The sequence below is a fragment of the Malania oleifera genome, chromosome 8 (genome assembly GCF_029873635.1).
Source record: "Malania oleifera isolate guangnan ecotype guangnan chromosome 8, ASM2987363v1, whole genome shotgun sequence".
Lineage (NCBI taxonomy): Eukaryota > Viridiplantae > Streptophyta > Magnoliopsida > Santalales > Ximeniaceae > Malania > Malania oleifera.
This window is the reverse complement of record NC_080424.1, coordinates 110,141,477-110,155,141: the sequence shown is the minus strand read 5'-3', so window position 1 is coordinate 110,155,141 and position 13,665 is coordinate 110,141,477. Positions and strand designations below refer to the sequence as shown.

General features: G+C 37.6%; 1 protein-coding gene across 3 annotated transcripts in view; it reads right to left on the bottom strand.

The window, feature by feature from the left end:
• Positions 1-471: 471 nt before the first annotated feature.
• Positions 472-13,665, bottom strand: part of LOC131161370 (AP-1 complex subunit sigma-2) — a 31,150-nt gene continuing 17,956 nt past the window's right edge. For 2 of the 3 annotated variants that reach the window (XM_058117092.1, XM_058117093.1), the window contains exons 3-8: positions 8,392-8,478; positions 7,859-7,950; positions 7,632-7,740; positions 7,495-7,530; positions 1,044-1,130; positions 472-821 (exon numbers count right to left, since the gene is read on the bottom strand). In XM_058117092.1, the coding sequence (XP_057973075.1) occupies positions 750-821; positions 1,044-1,130; positions 7,495-7,530; positions 7,632-7,740; positions 7,859-7,950; positions 8,392-8,478 (483 nt within the window). In that variant the 3' untranslated portion in view covers positions 472-749. Of the gene's footprint in view, positions 822-894; positions 1,131-7,494; positions 7,531-7,631; positions 7,741-7,858; positions 7,951-8,391; positions 8,479-13,665 lie in introns of those variants that run through there. The other variant, XM_058117091.1, reaches the window with a different exon arrangement.

Sequence of the window (13,665 nt, the reverse complement as noted above, 5' to 3'; positions counted from 1 at the left end):
TGACGTGTTTTGCATGGTCCAAACGAAATCCATGTTCATTATTCATCAGTTTATACCTAAGGAGAAGCTAGGATTGGAATTTTTCTTTTTCAAAAAATAAAATAAAATTGGTCGACTTGAAAGAAATGTTTATTATTGTTTCACTTTCCCCCTTCAATTATAAAGCCAACTTGAAAGTAGGGAAAAAACACTAGTGAATAAATAAAATCTTTCTCCTCCAAAATACACTGCTAAGATCTCAGTATTTTATATTTATATATTATTATTCCAGTGCCAAGATTTAAGAGAGAATGAATGGATACAAACACGCACATAAATAGGGCAAAGTCCATTTTTAAGCATACTAGCTTGTAACCAGAAGAAAACAAAAACCTCCAGGGATGGTAGCTAATGAGGCAATGGGCATTACAGCAGCCAAGAATGTATGAATTTCAAGTGTTGAACCATTCAAAAACCAGAATCCTGAAAAAATGGTCAAAACACAATGCTATGATGACTTTGTATCACCACAAAGGACCTTCAATACAACATGCTATCCAAATAATTTTGACCATCCTCGAAGAATGGATACATTTTTCAAGTTGTTTTGATTCCCACAATAGTAATATAATAATACAAAACGAAAAGGGTTCAGAACCACAGCAGTGAAGCAGCAGCAACGAGATTTAGTCACTGGTACTTGGTACACGATGCTGCTCCCACAACTCAAAAGACAAACAAATGTTTATAAGGGGGTGCTCGTCACAAATTTATTTGGTGGCCTGTGCAATCATATTGCTAATCGAACTGGCCTGCTCCTTTGCAGTCTCTACCAATGAATCCTGCAACTCAAGCCCCAAGCACTTCAATGCCATAATCTCGTAAAAAATAAGCACATTACTACTACAATAATAATCATAAGCTAACTACAGTAATAACAATAAATAATAAGCAATCATATCTGAATACTGTAATTATAATAATATTACGCAAATGACTGAGCAGCCATTAACTATTACATCATAATCGTAGCTAAGTGCTTCAATAATAATAATAATAATAACCTGAGCAGCTATCAGTCGTGCAACTGTTTTCTTGCTTGATTCTTGCAACTCGCCTGCAATCAAAAGCTCGTCCAATATGTAATAAGCCTGTCAAGTATTTATCCTGTCAGAACATTTTAAGAATCTACAATACTCCTCTACTCCCTTCCCCCAGTGCAGGTGTGTGGAGAAACTTTTTACGTTTTTTTTCCCTTTGGGGGTGGGGGTGGGGAAGCAATAAAAAATAATGACCATGTGGGGTGCAAAAAGTGTGAGACTAGAAGTCTGACAATATTAGAATTGATCTCAACAACATTCAGTGACAAAGAAAACCTCTAAAGCAGAAATGCAGTGGTGGATGGTATGGAAGTTGCCAACCTGTGAATCCTCAATCCACACTTACAGATCTCATAAAAATTCTGAGCATATCATAACTGAGGAGCAAAATAGAAAGAAAAATTCTGCATCACTGATCTGAGCTAACATAAATATAAGAGACTTGCACATTAAATGTGATTGGATAAATTATTATTCTTGACTGCAGCTGTTTGTAACTTTCTAGGCAAAAACCTTATTAATGAACTCTGGAAATCTAGATGGACCTAGGAAATGACACAACTTTAACTAGACCCTATAATGATACCTAGATAACAAAAACTACTAATATTACAGCAACTAACAATATTAAGTAATTAACTATGCTTCACTGGTGCATCATTCAGCACTTGTTAGAAGAAACTCACCTCTACATCTATGTGAGTTGCCATCTTTAATGGTTCACCCATCTTGACATCACCTCTACCTCCAGTTTGCTTATCTAGGACTTCCCCTGGTCAGGTTTTTCTTTCCACATGACTAGAAATCAAAATTGCTTATCATCCAGGAGTCAGAATTTTGACTCTCTATCCTCGTTTATTGGTCTTAGCACCATCCTTTTACCATTCCAATAGAAACAATAAGTGTTCATATTACCATGATGAACAGTCCTTTGGTCATATTGCCACGGCTAACCAAGTAAATTATCACAAGCATTAATTGGCACCATATTGCACCAAACTGAATATCTAAATAAATTGCCAATTGAAAAACTTACCGAACTTCTTGAAGACAAGCACCTCATTTCCTTCATTGAACCAAAAGATATGATAGGGCCGCAGGCGTTTCTCATTCTTGAGTTTCAACTGCCCACCACTTCTTGCGCTATTAGATTCTCAATGCTGTCACTATCAACTATTAAGTTGCAAAGTTTCCCCCTAATGTGCAGCATGAGCAAAAAATGTTCTTTTGCAACCAATCTTCACCATTTGCGGCTGGAGGAGTAAGCATGGACCTTTGAACAGCCAAGATTTCACCTACTTCACCACCTTCAATCCTTTTATTTAATAAACGCTGGTGAAGGTGATGTAGCATCAAAAAGAGAAAGAGAGAAGATGAAGAAGGAAGAAGAGACAAGGAGATACAACTGGGGAAAAAGGGTGGCTCATGTTACCGGGAAAAAACTTCCTGCAACACCTCACAGAAACATAATCCTAATTAATTACTCCTAAATATATTGCAACACCTCACTATTTCCTTAATCCAAGTCTTTTGAACAAGTCTGCAACAAGGGTCTACCAGTGGTCCAGCTTCTTGTTGGGCAACAAATATCCCCCCCAATTGGGGAAAAAAATTGGGTTCGAGTTTTGAAATGTTGGAGGATCAAAAACAAGAAGTGATGAAGTTGGACTCTTTCGAAAGTCAATCCTAGGAGTGATGCAAGCACCGAAGAAAGAACAGTTGAATTGAGAATTGACACCAACAAGCACATCGGAAGCCACAAATACAAAAATAGGAATGTATTGAAGATTGGATCTCTACAAGCATGTACACTTCAAGTTCAGTAACCTGACATTATCAATACTGCCAGATTTTTTTCTATGTTGATACGTAGGGCAGGCATTAAATTATTCTCATCACTATTGTGAAAGAGATGTGTTCTCATGCCCTTGAGTCACTAAAATAGTCATGGGTATGATATCACGCCAAACATTGTTAAAATAGTCACCCATTCAGAGACATGTAAGTGGTGTTATCAACCCAAGATATCTCATAAGGTTGTGGGTCTGGTTCTGGATGAAGCTGCATACAAGTAACACCATTCTAGAAACCACCACATTCACATGGCACCTTCCATTAATGATGATTTTGCAAACACTTTCTCCACACTTACGAAAGGGATGAAAAGGCTTGATAGTGCATCAAAGTATGACAGCAATTATTTCCTTTTCCAAATATATATATATATATACATAAGAACAAGAACAAGAACACACAAACTCACAAAGAAGAAGGGAACCTGGAGGCTATCAGCACAAAATTCAGGGGCAGTTTACTGTTGGACCAGAATGATGAAGTGGCAAGTCTTTTGATGCCATGGCACCTGCAAGGCAGCTAAGATAAAGTTGTCGGCTGGATTACATACAGGAAGAGAAAAAGAGGAGACAGGATCATTTGACATCAAATTAATGGGGCTGAATTGTTTTAAAAAAGAAGTCGAGATTTATTATTTAAAAAATGGCTTTTTCTATTATAAGAGAGCAGAAAGGACCTAGTGGAAGAGAATATTGAGGATATGGCAGCTGGGTTTTTTCATTTAAATGAATATGTAATAAGAGGCAGGAAGAAAAACCAAAAAAAAAAAAAAACTGAAAACAAGGGTCAAACCTGTTTCACACTCCACTTGCAGCATCCGGTGCACGCAATGCTTCTTGACATTTTCCAGTGACAATATTTGGCCATTTAGGAAATTGATGGATGGGGATTCCAACAAGGGCGTTGCTTTGTCCTGAAAACTCTGGCAAGATGAACCACCAAGAACAGCAGAGTTTCTGGCAAAGAGTGCCAGTGCATCAGATTCCAGCTGGTTGGTGATCTGTGATTGCAATGGAACTGGAGATTTTGGGTGATGGTAGCTTGAGAAAATGAATGAAAAAGGGAACTGCAACAGTTTTGAAGGCAAAATTTTTTTATTCATATTTTTGATGATTTGATGGATACTGAAATTTGAGAATGAAGAGTGCCAGGGGAAAATTGAAGAAGTTTGGAAATTTGGATTTTTCTTTTTTTACCGAAATTTCACAGGAATGAGAGGATGACTGATTTTAGCTCGAACTAAAGGGATTGTGATCAGTTGATTGTTTTTTGGGGGTTAATAATTAGACCTGCCACTGTTTGGTGATGGAAAGGAAGAATATGGAAGATAAGCGTAAGGGGAAGAACAGAAGAAGAAGAAAAGATTAAACATGAATGAAGGTGTGCAAGTCAGAAGCAAAAGAAAGAGAGAATTTGCACTCTGATACCAAATGATGCAGCATCAAGAGCGGGTAAGGGAGAGACAGAGAGGAAGGATGAAGAAGGAAATACAAATTATTTATTTTTTTGGGGGGTGGCTGGGGAGGGGGGGTGTGCCTCGAGTTAACTTCTCAATTCTATTTCACAAAAAAAAAATCCCACCTAAAATGCAACCTACTAATCTAAATAGAAAAACTAAAATAAATAAAATTACAAATGAACCCTTAATGATAACAACAAAAACAAACCAAGCCTTAAGTTCGACTAGGTCAGGTTGGCTAGATGAAATCCTTTTCCGCCAATTTACACGATCGTCGGCACTTTCCTTCAGCACATTCATAGTTATTAAATCTGTTGGTCTAACAAGACTTACAAATCTTATTTTGATGATAACAAATCAAGGAAATTTAGCATGTATTGGTTAAAGTGATAATGTTTGAGGATTAGAGATTCAAAATGCTCACAAGTCTTATCAAAGAAGAAAGCTTACACTTAACGTCAATCAAATGAAAGCTTTCCGGATATTAAAGCATTGGAGAGAAATGGACACTGTAGATTAGTTTCAAAGAAAGACATGAAGTCAAGATGGACCTCAAGAAATGGAAAAAGCATGAATACTTGGTGCTTAAAGTGTCTATGTTTAAGAAGTCATATGTAAGTACTTTATTCAATATTAATATAGGTATATGAAGCTCTTTAGGATACAATATAGACTTAGAGACCAATTTTTGAAAACCCTGGAAAATGATTTTTAAAGTCACATTTGAATTTTTCAAAAATCAAGGGTTCAAAGTAGTGAAAATATGAAAGTTGTGAAAAATTGGTTGTCCAGCTGACTGACTAGAAAGCCCAGTCGACTAACAATTATTTCATTTAATTTCTGGACAGACAGAATGGATCCAGTCGACTGACCCCATATAGAACAGGCCCAATCGAGTGACGCAATCGACTGACCTGCGGAGAATTTAAATTATAAACAGCAACGGGAAAACTCTTAAAATAAGTTTTTACAAATCTAAACGTTGTAAAAACTTGAGAGACACTCCAAGTAACATGGGAAACAAGGAATCACTTTCTAAAAACTCTATATACTCCCTAAACCCAAGGAATTCAACACACCGATCATTATAATCAGCATTCAAGCATTGAAATTCCAAACTCTTCTTAAACTCTCTCTTGCTCAAACTCTTGATGAAGAATACTACTGATATTCTGCTGATCAAAAGCCTACAGTTCTTAATTTGCTACTGAGTTTCTCAATTTCTTTGAAAGAACCTCCAGTGATATTCATTCTTGAGCTTCATATTGTCTATTTGATATTTGATTTGAAGTATATTAGTGCTCTAACTTGTACTAATCAGCTCTATTGTAAGAGTATCTTTGTACACCAATACTTGTTCTTATTTTGTAGTTCTTTGACGATTCAAGAATTGTTTGGATCATTAGACCAAGCATGGGATATCGCTTGGAGAGGGGGCTCTACCCTTAAGAAGGGATTTGTAAAGGTTTGCTCCGCCCAGAAAGGAGTACTATAGTAGAATCCTTAGGTGGTATTGGCCTAAGGCGAGGACGTAGGCTAAGGATAAGCCGAACCTCGTAAAAATCTCGGTCTCACTCTTACCCTTCTCTTTACTTTCAGCATTTATATATATTGTGTGGTGTGTATGCAAAGCACAAGTTGCTGAAATTAAAAACCGAGATTAAGAAGACTCTTAACTTAAGAAAGTACGTTTGATTAAACTTTTGCGGAAACCCAAAGGGAGTACGTTGTTTAATTGTTTGCGGAAATCTTAGTTGAGAGAGAGCAAGCAAATTTTATTTATATATACAGGGCTACAAACAAATACGTTGGGTTCTTGCAAAAGCTGAAAATTACTAGAGAGCTGCATATCATATCTTGATTTGGTATTTTGTGGTTAATTGGTTTAGTTGTTGATTGGTTATTTGATTAATTGAATATTGGTTTGTGGATTGATTATTCGATTAAGTTTTTGTTGTGTGATTGTTAAATTAACAAGAGGTTAAGAATTCATTAAAAGAATTAAAAGAAAAATTTTAATAACCCAATTCACCCCCCCCCCCTTCTTGGGATAATTCCGTGACTTTCGAAATCCTAATTCACTATATGATTCCAAGTTATTTTAGGTCTACCTCTTCCCCTTCTACAACACCTCACAGCAATTCGCTCACTCCTTATCACTCCTATATTGTAGATGCTCAAACCATCTAAGTCACTCCTCCTTTATCTTATCTTCGACAGGAGCTAAGCCTAACTTACTGCAAATATATTCCTTCCTTGAGTCATCTTTTAACATTATACGACTTATCCACCTTAACATTCTCATTTCAGCAACTTTTACTTTTCCAACATGTTTCTTTGTTACCCAACATTCTGATCCATATAGCATAGCTGGTCTTACAAGCTACAACCGTTCAATAGAACTTTCCTTTTAACTGCAAAGATGTTCTACAATCACATAGCACACCCAAAGCACTTATGCATTTTACCCAACTTGCTTCAACATTATGTATTACATCTCCAACTTCTCTTTTAGCTTATATAATAAACCCAAGGTATAGAAATCTACTAGTGTTATTAATTTCTTGACCATCAAGTTTAATCTTTTCTCAATTTCTCTATATTCCTCCTACTATGACTGAAATAAACTCCTTAACTAATTAAATTTTAAAAAAAAAAACATAGACAAAAATTAAAAACAAACCCCTGCATAAACATAATCCTAGTTATGCCCAAATCTGCAGGGCTGAGAGCATTGTAATTCCTCAATCCAATTCTTCTGAATCAGTCTCAAACGCGGGTCTATCCATGATCCACCTTTTTGTTTTTCATTAGAAGGTCCACATTCCACAAACATAGGACAAACAGTGGTACAAGGAATGAATTGTCCTTGTGAACTGTTGAATTCAGCAGTATCCTAACAAAATAAAAGTCCCACTCAATGGACGATTTTCCTTTTAAGATGACTAAATCCCAACAATATATGGCCATCTATGAATCCTTTTTACCATTTGACCAGTCTAGCGCTGCTATTTAACATTTAAAAAAAAAAAAAGTTGCTTCTAGGAATTAATCAGGATCAGAAATTAGGATTAAAAAACATGAAGCAATTCCAGAAAATACCTTATGGAAATTAAAGATCAAGTCCAGCTCACACACCTGATAAGCAAGCAGAGAAAATGATCATTAGAGACTAATTTATGATAATATATATTGACTTGCTTACTAGACTTAATTGCTTCAAGGTTGAGTAGGCTTACACTGCCAAAATAGCGGTCCAGTATCTCAACATAATGGTGAATTATTTCAAGGATCTCCAATTCGTTGTCATCTTGATCAATGCACATGCAGAAATATAGGCTGGCATATCTGAAGATGAACCCCACAGAAATGCAAACAGTTATGCATCTTTAAGAATGATTGTTGCATATAAAACCCTGGTCGCAATATAGATCTTGGAACCAGGAGATTGAAAATCACATCGTACCTTTTATAAACAACTTTGTACCCCCTCCATTCCACAAAGTTGCAGAGCTTTGGGCCTCGTGTGAGAATGACACCACTAAGCTCTCGAATTACCTGTACAAAATGTGAAAACGGACAGTGAAAATTTGAACAATTTAGTAAATGCAGATCACTTTTAGGAAATCCTTATGTTAATTATGAGTCAAGCTGCATTGATTTCCTCTATGAGAATATTTGATACCCATATATACATCCATAGCTGTACAATGACAGAGTTTTAGTTCTACAAATCGTCAGCCAACTTTCTTTAACCAAAAAATCTTGTAAAGCATTATTTATCTGGCAATGCCAGAAGGCAAGATGTAAAGAGCCTGGAAAAGCACTTTTAATGGGATTATACGCAGCTGCTCATTATCAATATCAAAACTCATAGAAGACATAATTGTGTCTATCAACCTAGATGTAACATTTCTGCACTCTAAGAAATAAAGAGTAACACAAATAAGAGACGTAAAAATGATTATGTCAGTAATAATAATACCAATGTAGGTATACCTTAGTTCTTTCCTTCTGGGAATATGGTGAATACCATTTCGTCAACCTCACTTTTCCTTGTCGACTAATGAGAAGCACAAAGTGAATCTAAAACAACAGAAGAACAAGGGCATTACAGAACATATAAAATTGTTTTCCTCTTTGGCTGGTTGAAGCAGAAAAACTTAAGAGTACACCAACAGCAACAGCACTGAAAAGCTTTTTGAGGTAAAAAGGAAGTGTCCCCAAGCCACAAGGCTCCCCACTTTGGGAAGGGTAGTCATGTTAAAAAGATTTTCAAGGTAACAAAGATATTTTCTGGGAACAGGAGGGGAGACGCACAAAATTATCTGAAATAAGTCGGATGGCTATAAATACTAGTAGAGACCATTTTCAGATGGATGTAAATAATATTTTTATATCAGTAGGCTAAAGTTTCATTATATATATATATATTTACTAACAGATGCAATTGCATAATGAGGTCATGAGTTTCTCTCAATGCAAAAGAATTGTTCAGCATGATAAGTAATCTGAACAGCAAATTCACTTACTGATGCAAGCCATAGCAACTCAATTTCCAATCAATCTATTGAAATATATGAAATATTTATTTCTGGCTCTGACTGCAGTTGTGACTCTCTCTCAGGCATAATTACTTTGAAAAGACATGCAAGCCAAACAGCAAAAAGGTTTTTAGAAGGGGATTATATATAAGCATTATCGGTCACAAGATAAGCTACCAAAGGAACAACAAATTGATAATACTTTGCCACTCTCATAGCCTAAAATCGTGCCATCAGCCATGTTATTTGGAAATTTTCATTTTCATTTCCTAACTTGAGTGATTTAGCATAGGAATGCCAACTGATTTCTATTTCCTAACTTGAGTGATTTAAATAAAGGGGGTATGAGGGTGCTTGATAAAATTAAGCATCCAGTGCTGAATACTAAATGCAATTTTCAATCTAAAAACTGGGTTTTGAATATAACCGGAACAGTCTCTACATCTGGATGTCATTTGGTAAATAACCATTGAATGTGTGTTAGGGTGCGGGATATAAGAAGCGTGTCCTGGAGTGTATGAAACTTCTACAATTTTTAGGGGTGAAAATGTTCAATAGGGCCCCTGAGTGGACTTCTTACTGAATGAGGGAAGATCTCTCATTCAGATTTAGCACATAGGTTTATCAAACAAGGCCAGCATTGAATTTTAGACCATGAAAGCCCAGGCTCCATTCAAAGGAAATTAAATGCAAAAAACCAGGGCCCAAGTGTCATGATACTTGAAATATTAGGGGACGTCATTGGGGATAGTTTACATTTATGTGTTTGGATCATATACACAGGAACCATAATCATTAAAAAGTATACAGTATTTTTAATTTGTTGCCACTGTACTAGGGCATAAAAATACATTCTTCCCCATCCAGATTGGTATTTCCACACCCTCCTTAGATGAGCCAGGATTTGTTGTCCCTGTTCTGTGTCTCCATCCTGTGTCCCCTTCTTCTCTTGCAAGTCATGAAATGGTGTGAAAAAATTATGCAAATTTCTAGTGCCAAAATACCTTTATTCTGCATTTGAGGGAGCATGAAATTCAAATCTTGGATTTGAATGTAAGAGGATTTGAACAAAACACAGGAGTAAATTGTATTATGTCTCTTCCAAATCCACACAAATATAAATCAAACCCCAAAATCCAAGCTCTAAACATTACCTCAAGGACCTAGACTTTGACCCAAGTATCATTTCAAGATTTCAACTTCCAAAAGTTCCAATTAAGGATTGAAACTATGTTGTCCCAATACAGGAAAAAAAATTAGCGTCATTTCAGACCTCACGAGAGCTGACTAAGCTCGTTCTTGTCAAAACAAGGTCATGTACATAACATGTGACCCTCATTTCTTTCAGATTTGGGGAAATTCCAATCATGGTCCTTGTTCAATGCCTTCCCGTGCAATTGTTATGCTTCCCCTTTGACCATGTAGTTTTGTGGCATTCCCATTACAAAATCAGCGCAAGGTGTGTTCCATGATTCTGCATTCAGTATTTGGCAATGTCTTGGTATTTTTGAATTAGGGTTTTCAGTTGCTCAAAATGTGGTGGTTTTATTGTTAATCTTCATCACTAGTCTAAGTTTTGGCCTTAGCTAATGCATAATAATAATCAAATGATTGCGGGACACCACCTATACCCCCTAGGCCGCCCATTCAGCACCATATTTTAGTATTTCCTCTTCTTCTTCTTCTTCTTCTTCTTCTCTCAATTCTATCTGTATATATAAGTTCTAATACCCGTCCTACATCAAATTGGCATCACAGCACACCACGATCAACACACAGCCATTTGAAGTCAGAATTTCCAGAAATTCAAACACTCTAGTACTGCCAAAAATTTCCCAGAAAATAACAGTGATGTCCCTGAAATTCAAGCACCTTTTCCACCAAACAAACCGCAACACCTCCCTTACACACATCCGATGTGAGACCGTGACAAACTCTCTCACCCTATCTCTGACGTCCTCATTAAAGCAGCTTACACCTCTACATAGGATCCACTCACATGATAGTACCCTCAGGGTGGCTCTAACACCAAATGTAACTGTCCTAAACCCAACTCCAGTGAGGTATTGTCCGCTTTGGCCCACTAGCCTCACGGATTTGTCCTATAAATGGCGTCTTACTTAGTTGAAACCCAAATCCTCCTTATAAGCCCAATATCTCCCTAATACACATCGGATGTGGGACTGTGACACCTAGGCATGCTCCACATTCCCCTAGGCAAGGTTGGGAAGACAATGGAGATGTTACAAAAAAGTTAAGGTGGATGTGCGTGCTTATGATGGGAAACTCGACCCAAGCTCCTTTCTAGACTGGGTACTAGAGATGGAGGATTTCTTTAATTGGTCTCGTATATAAGGTGAGGATAAACTTCGGTTTGCTAAGATGAAACTTGTAGGACCGGCGAACAAATATTGGCAAACTGTACAACAAACCTACGGTTCAGTGAACCTCCTACGACACGGTGGGAAGTGATAAGACAACAATTGAAAGAAAAGTACATACTTCCTTCCTTCCTTTAAGAGCAATTGTTCGGTGAGTTGTTGAACCATAAACAAACCACTGCTGTAGCTAGCTACATTGATCGATTTGAGGAACTGATGCTTAGAAGTGATGTTGTTGAGGTCAAACATCACACTGTAGCAAGATTTGTGAATGGAATAGAGGAGGATGTCAGGCGAGAGGTTAAGTTGTTCTCTCCAGTGTCTTTAAGGACAGCCTATCAGAAAATGCCTACCATTAAAAGGTACCTTAAGAGCTTTTGTAGGTCCTCATCTCAAGTGAGTGAGTCACGTCAATCCAAATTCTTTCCTCACCCGAGGCCTACCATCCCTCAGTCTACCCCTAGAGAAAGTTCTGCAAAGCAACTAGAGTCACATCATGTTGTTCGCTCTAGTAGACACAGTATTCTTCAAGCTAGTAGATCATCTGTGCAGTGTCATCATTGCCATGCTAGAGGTCATATTGCTGCATGTTGTCCCCATCAAGCTTTAGCTTTAGAGTGTGAGACTGATGATCTGCCTGATTATGAGAATCAGGTTGTAGATGCTGTTGAGTACTCGAGAGATGAGGGTGAGCTCATAGATCATTTTGAGGAGGATGACCGCCATGTTGGTTTGGTTAGGTGTGTCTTATCCGCTACCATGGATAGTAAGACGTGGAAACGGACCACTACTTTCCACACTTTCATTGTTTGTGGAGATAGGACACGAAAGCTTGTTATTGATGGGGGTAGAAGCATGAAAATGATCTCCAAGGCTGCCCTAGGAAGATTAAACCTTAAAGTAGAGTGACACCCCTAGCCCTTCAAGGTGAATTGGGTAAATAGGACAAATCTACTCGTAACCGGGAGGTGTCTTGTACCCATCCAAATGAGAAATTATAAGGATAGGTTCTATTGTGATGTACTCCCGATGGATGTGGCCGATGTCCTACTAGGGTGACCTAGTTATTTGATCATGATGTAACCATCATGGTACGAAAACACTTATGTGTTTAGGCACAAAGATAAGAACATCATTTTGACACCTACCAAGCCCACCCCCAAAGATCCAACGTTAAGGAACAAGATAGTCTGTCAAGCCCTAGTTCAAAGAAATATTCACTTGGATCATAGGACTTTTGAACGAAAGAACTTAGAAAACAGGTGCATTTTAGCAGCCATCGCTGATCAAGAGTCTTTATGTGAGTGCCCACCTAAGGTAGGAGAGTTTCTAGTTGAGTTCTCTGATGTTGTGCCTAGTGAGTTACCTACGGAGCTACCACCTATACGAGACATTCAACATGCCATAGATCCCAATTTAGGTTCATTGTTACCTAAATTTCCAAATTATAGGATGAACCCTTAAGAGTGTGTGCTGAATTGAATAGACAGGTAGGAGAACTCCTTGACAAGGGCTTTGTGAGACACAGCCTTAGTCCATGTGATGTACCAACTCTCCTAATTCAAAAAAAGGATGGATCTTGAAAGATGTGTGTGGATAACAAAGCCATCAACAAAATCACCATCAACTGTAGGTTCCCTATCTCTAGACTTGAGGATATGCTTGACATGCTAGCTGGCTCTAGTTGGTACTCCAAGATTGACCCATGCAGTGGGTATCACCAAATTAGAATTAGACCGGAAGATGGATGAAAAACGGCCTTTAAGACCCAAGATGGTTTATTCAAGAAGTTGGTCATGCCATTTGGACTTTCTTGTTGGTCATGCCATTTGGAGGATGTGTGTGGATAGTAGAGCCATCAACAAAATCACCATCAAGTATAGGTTCCCTATCCCTAGACTTGAGGATATGCTTGGCATGCTAGCTAGCTCTAGTTAGTACTCCAAGATTGAATTGTGTAGTGGGTATCACCAAATTATAATCAGACCGAAAGATGAGTGGAAAACGGTCTTCAAGACCCATGATGGTTAATTCGAGTAGTTGGTCATGCCATTTGGACTTTCTAATGCACCCAGCACTTTTAGGAGGATTATGACACATATTTTGCGCCATTTATAGGAAAGCTCCTTGTGGTCTATTTTGATGATATACTGGTCTACAACAAGTCTAGGGAGGAGCACTTGATACATCTTCAAGAGGTCTTTGCCAACTTGAGGGAAGCAAAGTTGTTTGCTAACGTGCAGCTTCCTTCAGTTTAGTGTGCTCTTTTGTTGAAATTGGCGCACTAATACCAATTTGTTAAAAATTGGCGCTCTGATACCAATTGTTGGTGCGAGTGTGCAACAAAA